Below are 26,009 nucleotides of genomic sequence, written 5' to 3'. Positions count from 1 at the left end.
TTTATTTATAATCTTAGACATCAACATGGCATTTGTGATAGACTTGAACACGCAGCCGTCGTCAGAAAAAATTTACTCATTTGATACCCATATTAATATGGACGATATAAATATTTGTAATAGTTCAAGTAATTCTGCTATAAAGACTGAGTGCACGACTGAGGTAGTTGACATTTTTTCTTTTAGAATTTTTGATAATGTAATAATTTATTCTTCTGATATTTATGGCCGACTTTTTTACTTGCATGCTAATTATAGATTATATTTTAATATATTCATGTGAACACATCCAAATATCCGAGCAATGGCACTATAAATATATATGTATGCGCGTATTATTTTGTCATTCTTGTGCCATAATTCTTGTTATTATGTTTTGTTTTTTTTAGGTCATAATTCATCCCACCATTTCTGATGAGGAGATTTCAAAAGTGGGGATGCTATTTGGAACCCTCGAAGAAGCACGCCAATTTTACTACAACTATACTAATAAAGTGGAATTCGAGCCTCATATAAGAAACACTAACTTCGACAAGAATGGAAGGATACCCATTAACCAATCCATACAGTGCAGTAGAGATGAATACCGAACAAAGAAGAATCTGGTAACCCAAAGGTCAAACACAGTCTCAGCTATACACTGTAAAACTCGCATCTATGTGAAACTTGACACAGAGCTTGGAAAATGGAGACTGTCGAAGGTAGAATTAGCTCACACGCATCGGTGTGATCCCAGTTTGTCATGGATGTTTAAGAAAAACAGGAAACTCTCCATGCACGTTAAGGATGTCATTGAGCGCAACGACCAAGCTGGTATACGACCTTCAAAGATTTTTCAGGCGCTTGTTGATGAAGCTAGTGGTCGTTCTAATATGAAATTTCTTGAGAAGGATGTTAGAAATTATATATCTGGTAAATTCCGAATCAATAGAGATGATACTGATGCGCAAGAGATGCTGGACTATTTTACCAAGATGAAAGAGCAGAACCCGAATTTTTTTTACGACATTTGTGTTTATAGTGACAATAGTCTCAAGCATGCATTTTCGGCGGATGCTCGATCAAGAGCTGCTTACGAGTATTTTGGTGACGTGGTGTCATTTGACACCACATACAAGCTCAACAAGTAACTTCTTTTTCTTGGTTTATTTTTTTAAGGTTTCATTAATTTTCAAGCTCACTAATTGCCCCACATATTGATTTTTTTATAGGTATAAGATGCCAGTTGTAGCATTTGTGGGTGTCAATCACCACGAAAGGTCATGTCTTTTCGGGTGTGCTTTATTGGCAATGAAGAGACTGAGTCCTTTGAATGGCTCATGCGAAAATTTATAAAATGTATGAAAAAAACACCAGATGGAATCTTAACTGACCAATGCGGGGCCATGGCAACAGCCATTCGAAATGTCATGTCAAACACCAGGCATAGATTGTGCATTTGGCACATCACAAGGAATATACCCCATAAACTTGGAAAGTTGAGCTGATATGAGGAAATTAAAGCTACAATGCATGGGATTATTTGGGAGTCTCGTTCGCGAGAATCATTTGAAAGTTCATGGTATGACTTCATTGAAGAGTACACGCTTCATGACAACAACTGGCTTAATGGTATGAATACACATCCAAAACTTGATTGGTCTGTTTATTTGTCGTTTTAAGTGTTGACTAGATTTTTTAAAAGAAATGAACTTATGCTAAATATCCTTTCATGCATGTTTAGTGACACAACATAGGTGACTATTTTAAAAGCAAATATATCTTTCAAAATGCAGATATCTATCATATTCACAATATATGGGTCCCTATTTTTCTAGAGCACAAATTTTGGGCTGGCATGAGGAGTACACAACGGAGTGAAAGCATGCATGCTTTCTTTGATAAGTACCTAACGTGTAAGAACAGTTTAATTCAATTTGTACACCAGTATGACAATTGTCTTGCAGATAAAGAAAATCAGGAGTTGGAATGCGATGCAGCAGACAATAGGGACCTGATCCCATGTGTATCGAACTATCCTATTGAGAAGCAGTTCCAATATGAGTACAACAACTGCATATTTCGCGATGTTCAAGCCGAATTTATCAAAAAGTGCGACTGCAACCTGTCTCCAAGGATAGTGAAGGACAACCAATACTTCTATGAAGTGACTCAATAGAAGATAGTTAAGGGGATGTCTATTACAGCAAGTATGAAGTTGCGTTTTGTCCTATTTCGCACCAGGTTAGGTGCAACTGCTTCAGGTTTGAGTCATATGGTATCCTCTGTTACCACGTCTTATCGGTTTTATCCCATTGTAGGGTTGAAAAGGTGAACTCGTCTTATATACTATCTCGGTGGAGCAAGAATGTTTATTGTAAGCACACCCATATTAGTAGTTACGACTCACGGCGCTCTGATGAAAGCATGAATATATTTAGGGGACTGTGTGTTGACTTCTATAATGTGGCCCAAGACTTTGTGCATGACAAGGAGGAGTCTGATATATTGCGTTCTGCTTTTGTGAGTGCTATAGTGGCACTTAGCAAACATCAGAAAAAACATTCAGAAAGCATACGCACAAGTGAGTATCCTGATGGATTAAATGCTTTGCAAAGCCCTCCTCATGTGGTACCTAGGGGGCATCCAAGCTTCAAGAGACTCAAAGCGGATGTGGACCGAAAAATTAAGAATGGTACTAAGAAACGTCGAGCTAGTAGTAAACATCCAAAGGTTAGTTATGACGGCCATGGTTTAAACAATTATCTTACTCTGGTTATATTTTTCATCTGTTTAGCATGTTGAATTTAAGATATTTTCATATGTACAGAAAGTTGCAGCTGTTGAAGGAGACAAACATTTAAACAAGGCCACCGAGAGACACATTACTGCTAGCAAACACCCTAAGGTTTATTTTAGTGTTTATTGCTAGAGAGTATGTTATAAGTTTTGTATTTTGTAATTTAAATATCGTTCATGTATAGATGCAAGATTTTGTTCCTATTAAAGAAGATTATTTCACAGACAACACCTTGTCTTCTATCCCTGAACATTTTCATCATGCAACAAATATGCAAATGGATTCCCTAAGCTCGGTTGGATTTACAATATTGTTGAATTCATTCCAGAACCCTTCTATTCATGTAAGATTTTTGCATCAGTGAATTTTTTATTTATATATTAAGTTGTATTCATCCATTCTTTGTTGACATTAGTTTGTTGTATTTGTTTGTAGGCGTATTCTTATAGGAATAATGACTAAAGGATAACACATGCAATAGCAGCTCCAGCACTTACATATTCCAAATTCCAATTTCATATTAGGGTGCATCCTGATTTTTTTTTGTTGACAATTTTATTTGTATTTATGAATTTTCGATGTGTTCTATTTCTTTTTTGTAGAACAAAAATATCATTTTTGATGTGTCGTAAAAAGGTAGGGTATGTTTCTCATTTTTGGAGTGACAATTTGTTTGATTAATATAGAGGACCTTACTTATGTTATATTACTTAGCAGTTGCAAAAGTTAGGTTCATTGGTTCAAATGAATGAGTTTTAGATGTGTTCAGGAACCAATTTAAAAGATAAGATATGATTTTGGATGTGTTGCAAGTCAATCTAGTTAGCAGTTGAAAAAAAATTTACCTGCCATAACCAAGTGTAATGTATGCACAGTAAATGAACAATTAACAGAAAGATAAACATAACAAAATAATTAAGGTTAATTGAGTCTCCTAACAACATCAAAAATGACATCCTAGATTAAAGAGCAAAATATATCCATTTTGATAACTAATTATATTTGAATGGAACTACAAAAATACTTACTTCCTCAATTAAATGACTAATAAATTGTGGAACTAAAAAAATCACGTGACAAGTCCTTTAGAGGATAGTAGATCTCAAGGTTTTTGCTTATACTTAATTTCCAAAGTTATTATGTTAGTAAAAAAAACAAAATAAAATAAGTAAATTAAATCGTACCAATATCAAAATGAATCCAGTTTACCTTTATACTCATCTCAGATAACATAAATTGAATTATACCCATTTTAGTTTCCAAACATCCACTAAATTATAAACACAACTTTTTGTAAAAATGAAGTTCATACACACTACTCAAATTCTGTACACAATTCCTTATATCATGCAAGAGATGAAGATGAAAAATTGTTTTGGATGTGTTGCAACTCAATCTAGTTGGCATTTGAAAAAAATTCTACTTGTTATAACCAAGTGTTATTTATCCACAAAGCATGAAAAATTAACAAAAAAGAAAAACATAGCAAAATAACTAAGGCTAATTGAATCTCCTAACAAAATGAAAAATAAAGAGATGATATCCTAGATTAATGACCAAAATATGTCCATTATAATAGCTAATTATATTTGCACAGTGCTATGTTTTCCTATTTTTCCTATTGGCCCTCCTACATGCTGCCTCCTTTGCTCTTCTTGCTAGCTCAGCAGTGTTTGGCACAGTCCACGAATCTCTCAACTATTTTCTTTTATTCCTTTGAGGCGCACGACGTAAAGGGGCATGTGCAATAGCCTCCACGGTATTCAGATAACTATTCCACGGATCAAGCACAATGTCTAGTAGGTACTTCCTACTCATTATAGCCATGTCTTCCTGCATGCATTAATGTTCAATGTCACCAAACAATAATATCATAAAAAATATTAGAAACATTGTTCTAAATGAATCTATGACCTACCGTTGTCCAAACTGGCACAACATAATCATCCATGTCAAGAGTTTCTGAATCCCATGAGTCCAAAAATTTAATGACAAAAACTCCGCAGTCATAACTAGCAATCAAGAGAAAAGCAAATATGCTTCAATTTAATTTGGTGTTGATAGCCAATAAAATAAGAAATCACATTGAACCATATCTGTTTGGTTGAATCGGAACATCCACATAAAGGGACTTTCCTATGCCCTCGTCTTAGACTTTGTACTATGAAAAAGTGAGTTGGGCCAACTCGTCAATAAGCTTGGCCTGTATATAAGAGGACATACCAAAATTATTTAGATGCAATTGGTTATTGTTCTTAATTGGATATGATTGAAATTTGTATCGACCGTATTTATACTTACCGTATATTCATCCACTTTCATCCTATGATCAGTAAGAGGGGATCTAAATAGGGAGTTAAGAGCAAAGAATGTCGTACTTTTTGGATGAAAAGCATACAACCACCAGTGATTACCCAGGCAGATTGGTACAAAGAATTACATCATGCTCAGATTTTATTTTTTGATACTCTTACAAAAATACAAAGTGATGCACAAAAAACTTTATAATTGTTGGATGTAATATTTTTGTACATATACCATATGTCTCTTGGCCGCTTCTACCTTGTTGAACAGATGCATCTCGTTCTCCCAATATTCTGCTAATCACCATATATTCTGAGTTGTATTTGTCCTCAAATTTTTCAACATTCATAGGTGTCATAACACGCCCCTGGACACATTTAGTCCGTATTAGTTTATTACTAAGTGTATTGGTGTAAACACAAGTAAAAGAAGTAACATTGATATGTGTTCATCATACTAATATCATTGGGTTAATGCAGTAGAATTCTTCTTGAAACCTCTTGGCTGGGAGCTCATTAAAGATGGCACACATGCATTCTATCACTTGCACATGCATAAAAGCATAAAGGGCAAAACGAAAAAAGATAATAAAAGTAGGTTAAAATTATATGTACATAGCTATTATTTGTTAGATTTTTTACCGACCGTCGACCTACTCCCTCCTTTTTAATGTTTTCAGATCTCTTCGTGCTAGGTCCAACATATAATGTGTCTAGTACCACATGATAACTTCATCCAACAGATTTCTGTCATCTATTATCCATCTGTACACCTTTTCTTTTGCATCTTCATCAAAATCCGGTGGGATTATTGACAGATGTGGGTTTCGAGAAAAGCCTATTGCACTATTCAGCATCATCTTGGGATATTCCATGATCAACCTCGCCGCTTTCCATATTATTCACACTTTCGTGGGGTCTGGAATACACAACCATATCTAAACACTTTGATGTCTTGCACTCCCCAAATAAAAGATAGATAGTCAATCCAAAAAAATCCACATTACAACAGCTTAAATACTAGTGTACATATTGTATCCCTAGATTGAAACAACAATAATTGGTACATGTACTTACTTTACATTCGATTCATTGATAACATGGTGTTCTTCGTTGCTCACGGGTTAGTTGCTCCACAATCAGCAACAACTTCTTCTTGGAACTCATGACTACACCCACTATGTACTTTATCTCAATATAATATAACAGAAATGGCGTTACTAAAAGACATCTAAATTTATAAAATGGTATACAAATAATTGTTGAAACACATCTAAATTGATACAAATAACATTTGTTTATTTCAATACTATTATACATCTCGTATAGGTAAATTATAACAGCGATAATTAGTAAATGTGCTTACTTTTCAATACTAGTATTGACAACATGGTATTTTTCGTTGTTCACGGGACTAGGTTCTCCACAATCAGCAACAATTTCTTCTTAGAGCTCATGGCTACACACAGTAAGTCATTTACTTCATTATAATATAACAGAAAGAGACTTACTTAAACACATCTAAAATTACACAATGTTACACAGTTAATTGCTGAAACACATCCAAAATGATACAAATAAGACATATTCATTCCAATACTAGTGTACATATCGTATAGGTAAATTGTAACATCAATAATTAATAAATGCACTTACTTTTCAATGCTAGCATCGACAACTTCTTGGAGATCAAGACTATACACACCAAGTCATTCAATTATTATATAATATAATGAATAATTGCACTCATACCAATCTAGTCACAGAAAGAAGGAATATAAAATTAATTCTAAAGTAAAATGTCATTTATTTTTGCTGCCATTCAACACTCGATCTCGAGACAAGAAAACATTAATTTTATCTGAGGATGTTGAGCCTGAGTTCTCTCTATGACATAATTCTTTATCGCTAATGTCAGTCTCGGTGAAAAATTTTTCCTTATCTGACTCGGCAACAATTTTTTTCGGCCTTTCTCTTGTTCGCTCCTTAGTCCGAGATCTAATTTATGCACCCCGTCGCTTATTATGTGTTCTCTTTTGTGGTTCATCATTGTTGCCCTTTTCCCTCTCGAATTTTCATAACTCATCAATCTTGCGAATTAGATCCTATTAACACTGTTAATTAATTCTCAAGCGTAGGTCCATAATAAAAAAAATTAAATACACATACATATGTATTTATACCAATTTCCGAACTTGTTCTTTCTTTACTACTTCTCTAAGCTCAGCGACAGTCCATTCCTTAGTCCATGGTTCAACGCCACCAGAATATTCCCTAAGGTCCCCGTGTTTGTTCGTATGCAAGTAAAGTATCTGCCACAAAAACACATGAGCAAATTAGCACTTCCGTTCAAGCTAATCTAGGTATAACAAGTGATACGACTCAACTTACCAAGAGAGCAAACGTGCATCCATCAATAGTCCTTATGCCATCTTCCTTATATTTCCTTAAGCCCGCCTTAACACAGTCATAGATGTGTCTATCCCAAAAAATCTCATTGGATTACGCACATCTATCACGCCCGGTATGAATGAAGTGGTAATATACTTATTACTAGAAGCAAACAGAAAAGCCTTTATGACAAACAATATGAAGTAGCGTCGGAACTCCTCATTTTCTACTTCTGTTGTAATTGAGCATCTAATAACATGGGTCTTAACCTCATTTTGGGTTCTGTCTTCAAAGGTCTCTATGAGGTGATGATGCTTCTTCAGATCTAATTTCGGGAAGCTATCACCTGTAAAACGGAAACCATAGGGTTGAGAGAAGTATTACTACATCCAAAAAATACTAACTAGCAATAGACTTACTAGGCACCGTAAAAGAGAACATATATGCACTTTACATTAAATATATATTTTATGTATTACCCTTTGCAGGGAGTCCCAATGCTTGACTTATCACTTGTGCATTCACCGGTATGTCTCCGGTCTCAAATTCCAAATGCATTCGATCCTTGTTATATGACCGTGCCAGGGCGACAATCAAATATTGGTTCATCGACCACTTAGGGATATGTCTCAGGCATCCAAAACCCATTTTCTCAACTTCTTGGTATTTAATCGGATATTTATCTTTTAGATGCTCCATCATATCCGCAATGACAGTTGGAGAAAAATTGAGCCACTAGTTAGTATATGTGAAACTGTGTACTTCACTTGCTATCCTCGAAAATGTTTAAAGTGAGAAACAAACTACCTTTTTAGGACCCTCTGGTTTTTTCGGCCTTCGAACTTTCTTTTTGACATTGTTAACATTAGATTCATCAAGTCTGCCATTGGAAGCCTTACTAACTGCTAATTTTCCTTTCTTTGGACCAGCTGAATTACGTTTTTTAATTAGCATTATGATTCTACATTGCATATTGTTCATATCATAAGGTTAAACATAAAGTTTTCACCGAAAACACTTGTAGAATTGAGGTAATAACATAAACACATCCCAAATCATAATAATCCGCGCTAATTACCTCATCAACACATCCGAAACTCATACCTATGATAAGATTATAAATCCAAATTTATAAGATAACACATCCTAAATTTATGCCTATTATATAACCAAAATTGATAATAGTACACATCCAAAATTATAGGTTTAGACAACCCAACTCACTAAATACCTGATATCTAAAGAAAACACGACTTGCATATATGAAGTTAGTGATCACTAGAACTCTCGGCCATCATCAAAGTATTTGAAAGAATAATGCCTCAATGAATGAGCATTTGATTACTGGTATTTTATTTTAAAACTACTCAAATTTTATAGGAAGAAAATGATTAGTTGTACAGTACGTAATAAATAATCGATGATAAGTTGATTAATCGCTCTATTGATTTACGTACTATACAACTAATTCAGCAGCTAGTAAGGCTTTCGATGGCAGTCTTGATGAATCTAATGTTAACAACGTTAAAAAATAGTTGGAAGACTGAAAAAATCAGAGTCCTAAAAAGGTAGTTTGTTTCTCACTTTAGAAATTTTCGAGGATAGCAAGTGAAGTACACAGTTTCACATATACTAACTAGTGGCTCAATTTTTTAGAAAACACTTGATACCCACTGCTCTCCAACTGCCTTTGTGGATATGATGGAGCATCTAAAAGATAAATATCCGATCAAATACCAAGAAGTTGAGAAAATGGATTTTGGATGCCTGAGGCACATCCCTATGTGGTCGATGAACCAAGATTTGATTGTTGTCCTGGCACGGTCATATAACAAGGATCGAATGCATTTGGAAGTTGAGATCGGAAACATACCGGTGAATGCACGAGTGATAAATCAAGCATTGGGGCTCCCTGCAAAGGATAATACGTAAAATATATATTTAATGTAAAGTGCATATATGTTCTATTTTATGGTGCCTAGTAAGTCTATTGCTAGTTAGTGTTTTTTGGATGTAGTAATACTTCTCTCAACCCTGTGATGATTTTCGTTTTACAGGTGACAGCTTCTCGAAATTAGATCCGAAGAAGCATCGCCACCTTATAGAGACCTTTGAAGGCAGAACCAAAAAAGAGCTTAAGACTCATGTTATTAAATGCTCAGTTACAACAGAAGTAGAAAACGAAGAGTTCCGGCGCTACTTCATAATGTTTGTCATGAAGGCCTTTCTGTTTGCTTCCAGTAATAAGTATATTACCACTTCATTCATCCCGGGCGTGATAGATGTGCGTAATCCAATGAGATATTTTCGGGGTAGACACATCTATGACTGTGTTAAAGAGGGCTTAAGGAAGTATAAGGAAGATGGCATAAGGACTATTGATAGATGCTTGTTTGCTCTCTTGCTAAGTTGAGCCGTATCACTTGTTATACCTAGATTCGCTTGAACGTTAGTGCTAATTTGCTCATGTATTTTTGTGGCAGATACTTTACTTGCATACGAACAAGCACGAAGACCTTAGCGGATATTTTGGTGGCGTTGAATCATGGACTGTTGTTGAGCTTAGAGAAGTAGTAAAGGAAGAACAAGTTCGAGAATCGGTATAAATACATATGTATGTGTATTTAATTTTTTTTACTATGGAGCTACGCTTGAGAATTAATTAAGTGTTAATATAGTGTAATTCGGAAAATTGATGAGTTTCAAAAATCCGAGAGAGAAAAGGGCAACAATGATAAACCACAAAAGAGAACACATGATAAGCAACAGGGTGCACAAGTTAGACCTCGGACTAAGGAGCAAACAAGAAAAAGACCGAAAAAAATTATTGCCGAGTCAGATGAGGAAAAATTTTTCACCGACTAACATTAGTGATAAAGAATTATGTCATAGAGATAATCCAGGTTCAACATCCTCAGATAAAATTAATGTTCCCTTGTCTCCAGATCGAGTGTTGAATGGCACCAAAAACCGTAAGCAAGTTTAAATGACGTTTTACTTTAGAATTAATTTTATATTCCTTCTTTCTGTGGCTAGATTTGTATGAGTGTCATTATTCATTATATTATATAATAATTGAATGACTTGGTGTGTATAGTTTTGATCTCTAAGAAGTTGTCGATGCTAGCATTGAAAAGTAAGTGCATTTACTAATTATTGATGTTACAATTTACCTATACGATATCTACACTAGTATTGGAATGAATATGTCTTATTTGTATCATTTTGGATGTGTTTCAACAATTATCTGTGTAACATTGTGTAATTTTAGATGTGTTTAAGTAAGTCCCTTTCTGTTGTATTATAATGAGTTAAATGACTTACTGTGTGTAATCATTAGCTCCAAGAAGAAGTTGTTGCTGATTGTGGAGTACCTAGTCCCGTGAACAACGAAAAACACCATGCTGTCAATGCTAGTATTGAAAAGTAAGCACATTTACTAATTATCGCTATTATAATTTACCTATACCTGATGTATAATAGTATTGAAATAAACAAATGTTATTTGTATCAATTTGGATGTGTTTCAACAATTATTTGTATGCCATTTTGTAAATTTAGATGTCTTTTAGTAACACCGTTTCTGTTATATAATATTGAGATAAAGTACATAGTGTGTGTAGTCATGAGCTCCAAGAAGAAGTTGTTGCTGATTGTGGAGCAGCTAATCCCGTTTGCAACGAAGAGCACCATGTTGTCAATGAATCGAGTGTAAAGTAAGTACATGTACCAATTATTGTTGTTTCAATCTAGGGATACAATATGTACACTAGTATTTAAGCTGTTGTAATGTGGATTTCTCTGGATTGACTGTCCATCTTTTATTTGGGGAGTGCAGGACATCAAAGTGTTTAGATATGGTTGTGTATTCCGGACCCCACGAAAGTGTGAATAATATGGAAAGCGACGAGATTGATCATGGAATTCCCCAAGATGATGCTGAAGAGTGCAATAGGCTTTCCTCGAAACCCACATCTGTCAATAACACTCCACCAACGCCTGCTCCAGTTATAATCCCACCGGATTTTAATGAAGAAGCAAAAGAAAAGGTGTACATATGAATAATAGATGACAGAAATCTGTTGGATGAAGTTATCGTAGTACCAGACACATTATACGTTGGACTTAACACGAAGAGATCTAAAAACATTAAAAAAGAGGGAATGGGTCGATGGTCGGGTAAAAAATCTAACAAATAATAGCTTTGTACATAGAATTTTAACCTACTTCTATTATCTTATTTCGTTTTGCCCTTTATGCTTTTATGCATATGCAAGTGATAAAGTGCATGTGTGTCATCTTTAATGAGCTCATAGCCAAGAGGTTTCAAGAAGAATTCTACTGCATTAACCCAATGATATTGGTATGATGAACACATATCAATGTTACTTTTTACTTGTGTTTACACTAATACACTTAGTAATAAATTAATACGGACTAAATGTGTCCAGGGGCGTGTTATGACACCTACGAATATTGAAAAATTTGAAGACAAATACAACTCAGAGTATGTGGGATTAGCAGAATATTGGAGAAACGAGATTCGTCTGTTCAACAAGGTAGAGACGGCCAAGAGACATACGGTATATGTTCAAAAATATTCCATCCAACAATTATAAAGTTTTTTGTGCATCACTTTATATTTTTGTAAGAGTATTGAAAAATAAAATCTGAGCATGATGCAGTTCTTTGTACTAATCTGCTGGGATAATCACTGGTGGTTGTATGCTTTTCATCCAAAAAGTACGACATTCTTTGTTCTTGACTCCCTATTTAGACCCCCTCTTATGGATCATAGGATGAAAGTGGATGAATATGCAGTAAGTATAAATACGGTCGATACAAATTTCAATCATGTCCAATTAAGATCAATAACCAATTGCATCTGAATAATTTTCGTATGTCTTCTTATATACAGGCCAAGCTTATTGACGAGTTGGCCCAACTCACTTTTTCATGGTATAAAGTCTAGGACGAAGGTATAGGAAAGCCCTTTTATGTGGATGTTCCGATTCAATCAAACAGGTATGGTTCAATGTGATGTCTTATTTTATTGGCTATCAACACCAAATTAAATTGAAGCATATTTGTTTTTCTCTTGATTGTTAGTTATGACTGCGGAGTTTTTGTCATTAAATTCATGGACTCATGGGATCCAGAAACTCTTGACATGGATGATTATGTTGTGCCAGTTTGGACAACGGTAGATCATAGATCCATTTAGAACAATGTTTCTAATATTTTTTATGATATTATTGTTTGATGGCATTAAACATTAATGCATGCAGGAAGACATGACTACAATGAGGAGGAAGTACCTACTAGACATCGTGCTTGATCCGTGGAATGGTTATCTGAATACCGTGGAGGCTGTTGTCCATGCCCTTTTACGCCGTGCACCTCAAAGGAATAAAAGAAAAGAGTTGAGAGATTCTTGCACTGCGCCAAACACTGCTAAGCTAACAAGAAGATTAGAAGAGGTAACATGCAGAATGGTCAATAGGAGAAACCGGAAAACATAGCACTGTGCAAATATAATTAGCTATTATAATGGACATATTTTGCTCATTAATCTAGGATATCATCTCTTTATTTTTCATGTTGTTAGGAGACTCAATTAGCCTTAGTTATTTTGTTATGTTTATTTTTTTTGTTAATTGTTCATGCATTGTGGATAAATTACACTTGGTTATAACAGGTAGAATTTTTTTCAAACGCCAACAAGATTGAATTGCAACACATCCAAAACAATTTCTCATCTTCATCTCTTGCATAATATAAGAAATTGTGTACAGAATTTGAGTAGTGTGTATGAACTTTTTTTTCACAAAATGTTGTGTTCATAATTTAGTGGATGTTCCTTCTTTTATGTTTATTTTTAAATATAATTAAAGATGTTGAACATGATGTTTCTTAACAAACTAATTAAGCACAGGTGTGGAAGGCGGTGCTACCTTTCACCAATAAAGACGAGAGGGTGCTTCAGCTGAGCGTGGAGAGCGGCAACTTCATGAGCATATTCAATGAGCATATTTAAGGTACTTATATCGTTTCTGTTTCACTAATACAGTGTGCGTGTTACATAAAAGAAATAATAATAAATCTTATTTGTTATGTGAGGTAAAAGAAGCAAAGTCATAATAACTAACTATGAAGTAGGTAAGAAGTTAGAGAAATTTTTGTTTTTAATATTTAAATTAAGTTTAATTATAGATATGTATCTAAAAAATAGAAATATGTTTTAATAAAAAAGTAATTAAATATTATTAAAGGCTGACTAAAGACTGATTAGTGTTTTAGAAGTAGCATTTTCCTTACAAAACATATATCACTATCCAAATCAAATCAAAATTTCAAACTATCAACTCAAACTATGAAGCTCTGCTTCTTCCTACCTCGTTTCCTTCTTCTTGGGTTTGCGCTGATCATACAAGAAAGGGCATTTATCAGCTCTGAATCCTCTTCATTAATGAGGAACTTAGCAGCATCTGGGTTGGCAAGTAGTTGTTTCGCCACAAGGTATCCAGCAATAGAACAAGTCTGAAAAAGCCGTGCTTGCTTCCCAATAAATCTAGCTCGTTTGGTGTCATAATACTCAGGCCACTTGTCTTTCGATATGCGCCTCTCAGCAACTTGGACGGCCTTTGAAGCAATATCTGCTCTATTCATCTTAATGCACGCAACAGTAAGCTGCCAAAAAGATAAAAAAAAATGAAACCTTTGTGATAATCATCAATTGACAATTTGTGCATACTACTTCTAGTAAGAACTGTAATATAGGTGTGGAAAGTTTCTGAAAAAAGTCAGAACTTCGACCAAATGGAAAAAGGAAATACATCATTTTTGTTCGAATTGCCTCTCATTTGCCTTAAACAATTTAGCTAAAGTTTTTGGACAATCAACAGATAGACGAGGCCCATTGGTTGGCAGATGAGGGTAGCATAGATAGTATCTGTTAAGAGAAAGAAGAGGCAGGACAAGGGACTAACCTGCCAGAGCAAAGTTGGCCACAACCCTTCATTGTGGTAGGACCAAGGACTGCAAGGGAAATAAAAGGTGAATGAAAATGATTGAAACTAAAAGTTTATAACATCGGATAGAGTAATGTTGAATGGCATACGCGTTCTTGGGATCACTTCCGGTAATAATCCGTCATGCCTGTCCGTCGATAGCCGGGTAACATATCTTGAATGGCATGTCAGCTACTAATTCTGCCCATTTTGCTTCAATAAGGTCTAAAATTGCATGTGATTGTTCTGCAGTGGCCAGACTACTTACAATGGACCACAAGTTTCCAAGGGAGAAGAAATGGAAGCCCATGCGAGCCAGTTGCAGGTTACCAATCAAATAGCCTCCTTTGCTTGGCATAAATTCAACCAACCATGGAGGAATTTGCTCTGGATATATATTGAATTTGTTAACAGCATCATAGGAGTATTCCTCTGTATCTGTAGATTTCATTGACTTTTCTCATATCAATCCAGTAATACTCCCTTATATGAAATGATAATGCAACTAGACGGTTGTGAAGTGCTCGAATAAGATCAGCTGATCCATCTTCTGGGGTAAGCATCTCACGTGCACAAAGTAGTGCTGAATAAAACAATGCCTTTTGGAACAAAAACAAGCATGGAGTTTCAAATTAGTATTCATTGGCTAGGGTCCATATCCTCATAAGAAGATGGCTATTTTAGAAGCAAAAATAGGAGCAACTAACTTGTATCTCCAAAGGCTGACCATGTATTCCCATCCGATGACCAGTCATACATGAACCATTGGTAACCAGCAAAGTAGGAAACATATCAAAACCATCAGCCAGGCACCCCTTTAAAATCATCTTAATTCCAGTTTGCACATCAACTCTCTCTTGCACGGATAAGTCTCCAGTGCATTTTTCATATGCTCACAACAATATAATCCACCATAATCCTGCCAATAGAATACTATAGTGTTACTACTTAATGCAGCATCAGAAAAATTAAAATTTCAAAAAAGGGAGAAAAAGAAGAAGGATTCATGTATGAACTAATAATTAAGAGTCATAGAACAGTAAGAATTACCACCAGAATCAACTGATGCAAGTGTGCAACACGACCAATTGCAGCTTCACCAAAATCAGGATCCAAGAATTCTTCAGTTGCAGCATCACCTCCATCTAGGAGAATAGTCTGCACCTTGAAACTAGCAGGCATCAAACCTTGCCCAGGACTATGACAATCCATGGTTTTCTCCCAACTCTTCCAAAACCTGATTAGTTATTACCCTACCAACTAGCATAACTAGTAAAGATGAATAAACCATCAAGTAAAATTTCAAGAAATTACCTGTAACAGAAGGGTATGAAGAATAAAACTCCGCACTATACATACTCCCCTTTCAAGAGGAAAGCTATCCCAGAAGGTACAAAGTCACGGATAAAGACCTGATCATAGTTCAATATAACAGTACTGCTAGGATCATTAGCAGCAACGGTTCCAATGGGATTATTACAGTAATAAACAATAGAGTTCCTCAGTAAATCCCATGCTTCATCCTCTATCGAATTCTCACTGAACTTGTTCAATGAATCTCTACGAAGTCCATCAATATGCAACTTGTCCTTAGATGTAAAACCTCCATTTTCATGTTTTACCGCAACATCTAACCCCATCACTTCTCCAAGTCGTGCGCTCTCAGTCACAATCTCATCAAGAGAACCTGAATTCTGTCTTTTATCCAACTTAGACCAGGCACCTTCATGACCGTTATTTGTGTTTCCATTGACACTTTCAACCTGTTTCCAGTTACAAACAAGAGATTCCAATTTATTAGTACCGTGAAACACATGCTTCCCCTTAGAAGCATGGAATTGTCTTGAACTAATTTGTGCTTGGACATGCACTGAACTTCTTTTCCTTGTGTTAAATCCCTTGGATTTATTGGACCTCACATAATGAAAATCATAAGAACTTGAACCACACACAACTTGCAGAACAGCTTCTGAAGCAGCCATGACTCTGACCTGTTTTACTGATCCTCTCTTAAGAATCAAAATATCGAACAGAAGATGAACAGCAAAAATAAAAACATATTAATATTATTAGTAATCATTAATCACACTGTGACTATATGAATGCAACTGTGATATCATGGTGCTAAATAGTAAATGCCACTAAGTATATAATATCATATAATATAAGAACGAACAGTAACATCATAATCAACACAGTTTTCTGAATTCTGAATTCTAATCATAACTATCTTCAGCTGAACAAAGAAACGAAGAATTCAAATAAACGGTGAAAATTACTAATAATAGAGGAAGATGAAATACAGAACACAAAAAATTGTTGTTTCATATGATCTCAACAAGGGAAGTATCTTTACCTGTGAATTGTAGTTGAAGATCCTCGGTTTTCCCCTTCGAACCTCTTCGTTTTTCATCGGTAGGGGAAATGAAAATCTAGAGGCGAAACGACACCGTTTCGCGCGAACTCCATCGTCGTAAGGAAATTAGCCTGGTCCAGTTTATTAACCCGAAATGAGGAAAGGGCAGTAACGTAATTTTGTGATGTGCGGCTATCTTGGTCAATCGAAGACGCTAGATTGTTTCAGAGATTCAAGACCAGAAGGGCGTGTTCATCTCCGTTTCTCTCAGCTCCCACATTTTCGAAGACCCGTTTCCTTCGTTCTGAGTGAGCTTCTCTTTCTTCTAATTCTTTTCTCTGTTGCTTAGTACAGTTATTTATTTCTTGTCCCTTTTTACTTTGTACGCTTCGTGTTTTCTGCAAGTCCCGGTTTCACTCATGCTACGCTAGCTGCGATTCTCCTTTTTTTTTAATTCAAAAAAGGAAAAATTGATTAGGGGTTGTGACATTGGATCGAATATTGTTGAAATTGTTGTCGAAACATAAACGGTAGTGCATATTTTTGTTAGGATTAGTTGGATTATTTGATGCAATGTAATGCCCTAATAAGGTACTAGGGGAAAAAATTATTGTATTCGGAATGCAGTTTGATTTAGGGGTGGTTTGTTCTGTTCCTACTTTTTAACTTGAGGGATGATATTTATTTTACTACGAAACCATCACAAGTTTGAAATGCTAGAATTTGATTGGGCGTGCAGTTATGTTCATTAAAATGAAACAACCATGTATAGTTGAAAGTAGGCACTTTAGTTGACAGAAATTATTGGTGGGTTGTGCGGATAGTTCAGTTGTTATATTCACTATATTGTGGCTTTTAATCTGTATTTTATTTTTTGCTCGTGTTTCATGCCTGATTTGGCTTCAAGTATTTCTCTTTGAGGGAATTTCAATCTCATTTGTTTATAGTGCCCTTTATTCTTCACAAAAGCATTTGAGATTGTTGTTCGTTATGTTACGCAGGATGTCGGAACCACCTTTCAGACCACGAGAGAAGCTTGTTGAGAAGCAAAAGTATTTCCAGAATATCCATAAACATACGTACTTGAAGGGACCATATGATAAGATTACATCTGTTGCAATCCCAGTTGCTTTGGCAGCAACTTCATTGTACATGATTGTAAGTTGATTATTTTACTGAAAAATTTACATGATTGAACATGTTCAGCAAGTCTTCTCTCATTTTCTGAGGTACTTCGCTTTTTTTCAGGGACGAGGGATCTATAACATGTCGCATGGGATAGGAAAGAAAGAATGATTTGGCAAGTTCTGATGGAGGAAGTGGCTGTTTTGTGGCACAAACCTCAAACTGTCGTCAACTTGTGCCATTTTCTTTGCTTTTATGCTTGCTACCTTATTAGTTTGCATATCACCCACGGAAATTTAGAACCTGAATGAAAATAATTAGTTTGTTTGATTTGATGTACCCGATTGGTGACTTCAACTGCATGTTTCTGTTTTAATGCTTTGGTGTATCATCACCAGAAGGTTCAATTTATGCTTCTCCATGTTTGGTTTGTGATACGACCGTTATACGTCGGTTACGAGTTATAACTCGGCGACGTCTTGATAACCGACAAATCCTTTACGCCGAGTTTATGGCGTTAAATAACCCTATGATCAGTTACGCCTTAAAAGGTACGTTAAGGAATATGACTGTTACGGTATCTCGGTTATAAAAAGCAATCAGAAAGAATCGGAAAGGGGAGACCTTTCTTGACCTTTTACTTTCTAAGAATAAACTCTTCTAAACTGACTTGAGCGTCGGAGTACTTTTGCAGGTACCTCCCCCCCTCTCCTTTTTGGCTCTGCTGGCCGGTGGTGGAACACAACAGCCCCAAAAACAAGCTCGGCCTACCATTGCTCGGGGACGACCTATAGTTCGGCTATAATCAGGCAAGAACATTTGGCGCCCACCGTGGGGCCCGAAGTTTGAAGTCCCTCTCTTTCAGGCCCCAAATACCTCGACGATGGCTGACGCACCTCCTCCCACCCCATCGGAGCTCCTTCGTATGGTAACCGAACTTCAACAGGCGAATCAGCGCATGGCCGAGGCTAATGAGCATATGAGAAACGAGAATCAACGGATGCAACAACAAATCGAGCAATTAATCAACGCCCGCATTGAGCATGGTAACAATCATGATGAGCGAAATAACGACGAGGAACATCGTACACACGTGTCGGAGACACCTCAGGATGAGGAAGGCGGCGGTCCACACGACAGCGAAAAAAGAGCCGAAACTGATAAGGACGAGCTTGACAATTCTACAGGACCGTTCACGGCGGACATCATGAATTTCCAGCTACCTAGGCAGTTTACTCTACCAACAACATTGACTCCTTATGATGGATTGGGAGACCCAAAGCAACACATCAAGAAGTTCCGATCAATTATGATTGTTAACGGTGCATCTGATCCTATTCTCTGCCGTTGTTTTCCTTCTTTCTTAGATGGTCCTGCACTTGACTGGTTTTGCTCTTTGCCTGCAGATTCTATTTCCCGATTTCAGGAACTGGCGAAGCAGTTTGAGGACCATTTTGCAGCGTCCGCTATTTACCTACATGACTCGGACTATTTAACAACTGTTAAACAAGGCCCTCAAGAAAGCCTAAAGGATTACATCACCCGTTTCACGAAAATAGCAATGAGGATCCCTGACCTCCACCCTGAAGTCCACCTACATGCTATCAAAAGTGGCCTCCGCCCAGGGAAATTCCAGGAAGCTATCGCGGTAGCTAAACCAAAAACCCTGGCCGAGTTCCGCGAGAAGGCTAAAGGACAAATAGACATCGAAGAACTCCGTCAAGCTCGGAAAACAGAAAAGTCGGCAATCATCAAAGACGACGAGAAGCCCCGCGAAACTAGAAAAAGCTTCAAACCAGTACCCCGATACGAGTCATATACACAGTTCAACACCAAACGAGACGACATTATCAAGGAGATATTAAATTCTAAGCTGATCAAACCTCCACGGAAAGCCGGGAATTACCCAGAACCAAAAATGTTGATAAATCCAAGTATTGTACATTCCATCAGAAGTTCGGTCATACAACCGATGAATGTGTGATTGCTAAAGATCTCCTTGAACGTTTGGCGAGACAGGGGCACCTTGACAAATTCATTGCAGGTCACATGCAAAAGAGACCCACTTCTGCTGCGGATCCATCCTCGGTAGCAACTCCATCAAAGGACAAAGAGAAAGTTCCTGCCCAACCCAGGGGTATAATCAATTGCATTTCTGGAGGCTATGCTGGGGGAGGATGTACAAGCTCTGCACGCAAATGCACATACAGAGCAATGCTCGCCCTGACGGACACGACCAACAATACTCAGCCGACACAAAAAGCACCTGAGATAACCTTCTCCCAGACCGATTATCATGCTCAAGACACGAATCTCGATGACCCTGTTGTAATCTCTATTCAGCTGGGCGATTTAATAGTTCGGAAAGTACTGCTGGATCCAGGCAGCAGTGCCGACGTTTTATTCTTCACTACATTTGAAAAAATGAAATTAAGTGCTAACATTTTGCAACCATCTGTAGGGGACTTGGTCGGTTTCTCAGGAGAGCGAGTCCCGGTCATGGGTTCAGTCTGGTTACAAACCACATTGGGAGAACAACCTGCATCTAGAACACAAGACATTCAATATTTAGTGGTTGACAGTTTTAGCCCTTACAACCTTATTGTAGGGCGACCCTTTTTAAACAGGTTTGCCGCAATTGTATCTACTGTTCATCTTTGTATCAAGTTTCCTTTGCAGGATAATACTGTGGCCATAGTCCATGGCGACCTACAAGATGCTCGGCACTGTTACAACACTAGCCTAAAGCCCATCAAAAGAAATAGTGACAGACGTGTAAACTCCATAGGCGCAGAGCAACCGATGCTTACCGAACTAGATCTCCGAGCCGACCTTCAAGATCGCCCTCTACCAAATGAAGAACTGATCAAGCTCACCCTGACAGATGATCCAACCAAATTTACCTTTATTGGCGCATCCATAAAAGGCGAAGCGAAAGACAAGCTCATCAACTTCCTACGACAGAACGCCGACCTATTTGCCTGGACGTCAGGGGACATGCCAGGAATTAGCCCTTCAGTCATTACGCATAAGCTCGCCATCAGCCCGGTAGCCCGACCAGTAGCCCAGAAAAAAAGAAACCTCGGCACAGAAAAAAGATTGGCATCCATGGCCGAGGCTAAAAAGCTAATCGATGCAAATTTCATACGAGAAATCAGATTCACAACCTGGCTAGCCAACATCGTAATGGTAAAGAAACATAACGGTAAATGGCGTATGTGCGTTGATTTCACAGACTTAAATAAAGCATGTCCAAAAGACGCATATCCTCTACCTTCAATTGATACTTTAGTAGATAACTCTTGCGGTTATGGTACATTAAGTTTTATGGATGCATACTCCGGATACAACCAGATCTTTATGCATCCATCAGATCAAGAGAAAACTGCTTTTATAACTGAATATGGTAACTATTGCTATAATGTCATGCCTTTTGGCTTAAAGAATGCAGGAGCCACATACCAACGGCTAATGAACAAAGTCTTCGACCAACAGATCGGCAGAAACCTAGAGGTCTACGTTGATGACATGGTGGCCAAGACAAAGATCGGGGAGAGTCATGTCGACGATCTTACAGAGATATTCGGTCAGATCCGAGTTTACAGAATGAGACTTAATCCAGAAAAATGTGCCTTTGGTGTCAAAGGTGGGAAATTCCTCGGGTTTATTCTGACCAACCGAGGAATCGAGGCCAACCCAGAGAAATGTCAGGCCATTCTAGATATGAGCAGTCCCACAAACATAAAGGAAGTGCAGAGATTAACAGGACGACTAGCAGCACTGTCTAGATTCTTACCATGTTTAGCATCTAAATCGGCGAGTTTTTTCCACTGCTTACGAAAAAACACAGCTTTTCACTGGGATGAAAACTGTGAACTGGCATTTCAAAATTTCAAAAAATTCCTTTCTAAACCACCTGTTTTACAAAAGCCCAAAGTCGGTGAACCCTTATATTTATATTTGTCTATCACTGATATATCCGTTAGTGCTGTCCTTGTTGCAGAAAACAATAAGACTCAACAGCCAGTCTATTTTGTGAGCAAATCACTCCAGAACGCCGAGCTTCGATACCCGAAGTTGGAGAAACTAGCTTACGCCCTTGTTTTTTCAGCAAGAAGGCTTCGTCCTTATTTTCAGAGTCACACGATCAATGTTAGGACGTCTCAACCATTACGCCAAATACTCGCCAGACCCGAGCTTGCCGGACGATTGATCAAATGGTCCATCGAACTCTCGGAGTTCGACATCTGTTACCAACCTAGGACATCTATAAAGTCACAATTTTTAGCTGATTTTATTGCCGAATTTACAGGACCCACCCAGAACGAGGATGGCGAAAAATGGGTGCTATTCGTTGATGGAGCATCAAACCCACAAGGAGCTGGTGCAGGAATACTCTTGGAAAACCCCGAGGGAGTAATATTTGAACATTCTCTCCGATTTTTCTTCAAAGCCAGTAACAATCAGGCCGAATACGAAGCCCTCATTGCAGGGCTCAGGTTAGCAATCGAATTGCAAGTCAATAACTTACATGTTTATTGTGATTCTTTGTTAGTGGTTCAACAAGTAAATCAGCATTTTCAAACAAAGGACCCTATTCTACTAAAATATCTTGAAATTGTTAATAAACTGATTACTCGTTTTTCGAAAGTTGAAATTACCCACATAGAAAGAGATCAAAATCACAGGGCAGATATACTATCTAAATTAGCTACTAGTCAGTCACATAACGCTTCACTTTTGCAGTCAACTTTACAGGAGCCGAGCATAAATATGATCGGCAACCTGCAACCCGAGGATTCTTGGCAGAGGCCATACATTCAATATCTGAAAAAGACAAGCATCATTTTTTATATTGCTGAATGACGAATTATACCGGCGAGGCTATTCTCGACCATTATTAAAATGCTTAGACAGGGCCGAGGCCGAAATAGCCCTAGCCGAAGTTCACGAGGGCATCTGTGGAATACACTCAGGCGCCAGAAGTTTAGCACGCAAAATTCTCCGTGCAGGTTTTTACTGGCCGACCATATGGGAAGACAGCCAGAAAAAAGTTCGAACTTGTGAACATTGCCAGAAGCACGCCCCAGTACTTAACATTCCAGCCGAAGAATTACATCAGTCAACGGTAAGCTGGCCATTTCATAAATGGGGAATTGATATCCTCGGACCTTTCCCCACGGCACCCAGACAGGTAAAATTTTTAGTCGTCGCAATCGATTACTTTTCCAAATGGATTGAAGCTCAACCTCTAGCCAGAATTACATCGGTACAAATGATATCATTTGTGTGGCAACATATAATCTGCAGATTTGGTATACCACAACACATTGTGACTGACAATGGTCGGCAGTTCATAGACCATAATTTTCAAACTTTTTTGCAGAATTTAAAAGTAAAACAGCATTTTTCCTCAGTAGAACATCCTCAATCAAATGGTTTAGCAGAAGCTGCCAACAAGGTCCTTCTCCAATCTCTAAGGAAGAAACTCGACAATGCTAAAGGCCTTTGGGCCGAACTTGTTCCAGAAATCTTATGGGGATACAACACTTCGGTGCATTCAACAACAAAGGAAACACCATTTCGTTTGGTGTATGGTTCCGATGCAATGATTCCGGTTGAGATATCACAAAACTCCTTAAGAACACAACATGAAGCCCATGATGAAGCCCGTCGAGCCGAGCTAGACTTGGTCGAAGAAATCCGAGCAATGGCAACAATTCAGCAGAAGGCATTACAGCAACGAATAGCTCAACGTCACAACAAGACGGTCAAACCGAGGTCCTTTCGCCAAGGCGATTTGGTGTTACGAAAAACTGAAACAGCCCGCAAGCCACCTACCCACGGTAAGCTTGCCGCAACATGGGACGGACCTTATAGAGTACGTCAAGTGATTGGTAGAGGCGCCTATCAACTAGAGGAATTAGACGGAACAACACTTCCTAACACATGGAATGTCACTTCATTAAAGAAATACTACAGCTAACAAGATGCAGCACGCTAGTACTCTTTTTCCTAACTTGGGATTTTTCCATATATGGTTTTGCTCAAGAAGGTTTTAACGAGGCTAGCTTACCTATCTCAATTGTAAAGGTACTGCACTAAATAAAATTTGTTTTAGCATATCTATTCTATATATCTCTTATACATTGTCTCTCATTACAAACCGACAAACACACACATCTATATATCATCGGCCAAACGTTAAGTCGCATTGATAACTCATGCGCAAATTACTCAGACCCTCAGACGGGAAAAAATAAAATCAGGATTAACCACATCCTAATCCAACAGATATATCAGATAACAAATTAAGCAACGTCAAAGCCATAATGGCCAAAACAACTGTACGTCAGTCATCAAACAAAAAGCAAACAAGTTCTTACAGGAATAACATAATTCCACTTTAAAGCAAAAAACCCAAAATACAGCCTAATATCTCAGTCAGCCAAATTATCGTCACCCTCTTCAGCTTCATCTTCATCATCAACTAACTCATCATTCCGAACTACTTTACTCGGATCCATGGCAGTAAAGTCACTGCCAGGAAACAAAAACTTAGCCTGAATTACCGCACGTTCAAAACCCTCTGCAAAAGCATCTAAGATATCAGACTGCCGACTAGATTCCATTTGCTTCATTTTCATCGTAACCTCAACGATCTTTTCACTCATAGAACTCAATTCACTTTTCTTCTTTTCTAAAGCCTCGGAAACACTTTCATGTTTCTCTTTCTCAACTTTCAAATTCTCCTTCACAGCAGCTAACTCCTTCTCAAGCTCGGCAAGCATACTCTCTTTCGTCTCAAGCTGACCTTTTAACTCGGTGCTCTCAGATGCACACTGCAACATCTTTCTATGCCTCTTTTCTTGGCTCCGACCAATGCTAGCAAGCCGAAAGCCCAAAACCTGCATTATTGCAGAACCAATTAATTGCTTCAAAAAAAATATATATATATATATATATATATATATATATATATATATATATATATTTAAAACACAACAGACCTGCATGAATTGGTCTATTCCAAGATCTCCTACTTCATCAATCCGAGTAACATCAGAAGCAGACTGCACAACTTCGTCCGCCACCACATTAAAAGGGAAATTCTTGTCCCACAGTGACGAGCCATCACCCTCTTCCTCAAACGAGTGGAGCTTCTCTTGCTTCACGATGAAATTCGCCAATTCGTCAAGATCAACCACCTTCTTCCCCTCCTCCAGGTTTTCAGACTTTCTCTTCTTAAACACGATACCTTTCTTTCTCGGAATCGGTTGGTTCACTTCAACCTCCCCCTCCACTTTCTCCGGATTAGAGGAAGAACCTTCAAAATTTTTTAACTTAAAACGAGCCCTCATACTCGACGCCGAAACCCCCGGATATCTGCCACCTGAAAACAACAAAACGAAACCCTTAGCAATCAGAATGTACCACAGAAAATATGATCAACAAAACCTTACCCAAATATTCCACCACCGAAGCCCTATTTTCTTCCCAAGGCAACAAGTTAGAGACAGATATCAACCCTCCCAAATCAACCATTTCCATTAAAAAATTAATTATACACTCATTCCTCGGCGAAATTAACTCAGGGCCCAAAATGTGATTAGGATGGCAACACCAGAAAAGAGGAAACTGTTCGCCGAGATTCTCGTCCAAATAGAACGGGAACTCCTTCTCCACAGACCTCACCTTAAAGAACATCTCTTTAAAGTCCTTGAAAGAGGATTTGTATAATTTAAAAACAGCAAATCCGGGTGTACTGTTCAAATTTACCCAGACACCTTTCCAAACAGCTTTTGCTTGAAAAAGGGAGAAAAAAAGCTCTACCTCAGGTTCAATACCCAGGAACTCCATTAATACCTCAAAACACTTTATAAAAGCCCATCCGTTAGGATGAACCTGGGATGGAGCACAGTTCATCTGTTTCAATATACTACATTCAAACTTTGAAAACGGTAATTTCACAAACAATTCCTCAAGGATACAACTATACAAATAAAAGCTTTCAAAATCCTTTGCTCTGTGATAAACCCTATCCA

General features: G+C 37.5%; 3 protein-coding genes and 1 pseudogene across 3 annotated transcripts; 3 read left to right on the top strand and 1 right to left on the bottom strand.

Moving 5' to 3' along the window:
• Positions 1-97: 97 nt before the first annotated feature.
• On the top strand, positions 98-1,130 carry LOC130945764 (protein FAR1-RELATED SEQUENCE 5-like). Its single transcript, XM_057874469.1, has 2 exons — positions 98-163; positions 390-1,130. The coding sequence occupies exons 1-2, from the start codon at positions 98-100 to the stop codon at positions 1,128-1,130; spliced, it is 807 nt and encodes a 268-aa protein (XP_057730452.1).
• A 378-nt stretch (positions 1,131-1,508) lies between these two features.
• On the top strand, positions 1,509-3,241 carry LOC130945763 (protein FAR-RED ELONGATED HYPOCOTYL 3-like). Its single transcript, XM_057874467.1, has 6 exons — positions 1,509-1,611; positions 1,947-2,146; positions 2,224-2,712; positions 2,810-2,887; positions 2,964-3,122; positions 3,215-3,241. Exons 1-6 carry the CDS (start codon positions 1,509-1,511, stop codon positions 3,239-3,241), a joined length of 1,056 nt encoding a protein of 351 aa, XP_057730450.1.
• A 10,598-nt stretch (positions 3,242-13,839) lies between these two features.
• Positions 13,840-16,896, bottom strand: LOC130945762 (alkaline/neutral invertase E, chloroplastic-like; annotated as a pseudogene).
• Positions 16,897-17,832: 936 nt separating this feature from the next.
• Positions 17,833-18,135, top strand: LOC130943534 (uncharacterized). Its single transcript, XM_057871451.1, has 2 exons — positions 17,833-17,997; positions 18,088-18,135. Exons 1-2 carry the CDS (start codon positions 17,842-17,844, stop codon positions 18,133-18,135), a joined length of 204 nt encoding a protein of 67 aa, XP_057727434.1. The 5' UTR covers positions 17,833-17,841.
• Positions 18,136-26,009: the final 7,874 nt, after the last annotated feature.

This window comes from Arachis stenosperma, chromosome 8 (assembly GCF_014773155.1).
Source record: "Arachis stenosperma cultivar V10309 chromosome 8, arast.V10309.gnm1.PFL2, whole genome shotgun sequence".
Lineage (NCBI taxonomy): Eukaryota > Viridiplantae > Streptophyta > Magnoliopsida > Fabales > Fabaceae > Arachis > Arachis stenosperma.
Note: the sequence above shows the minus strand (reverse complement) of the source record. Positions and strands in the feature narration are given on the sequence as shown.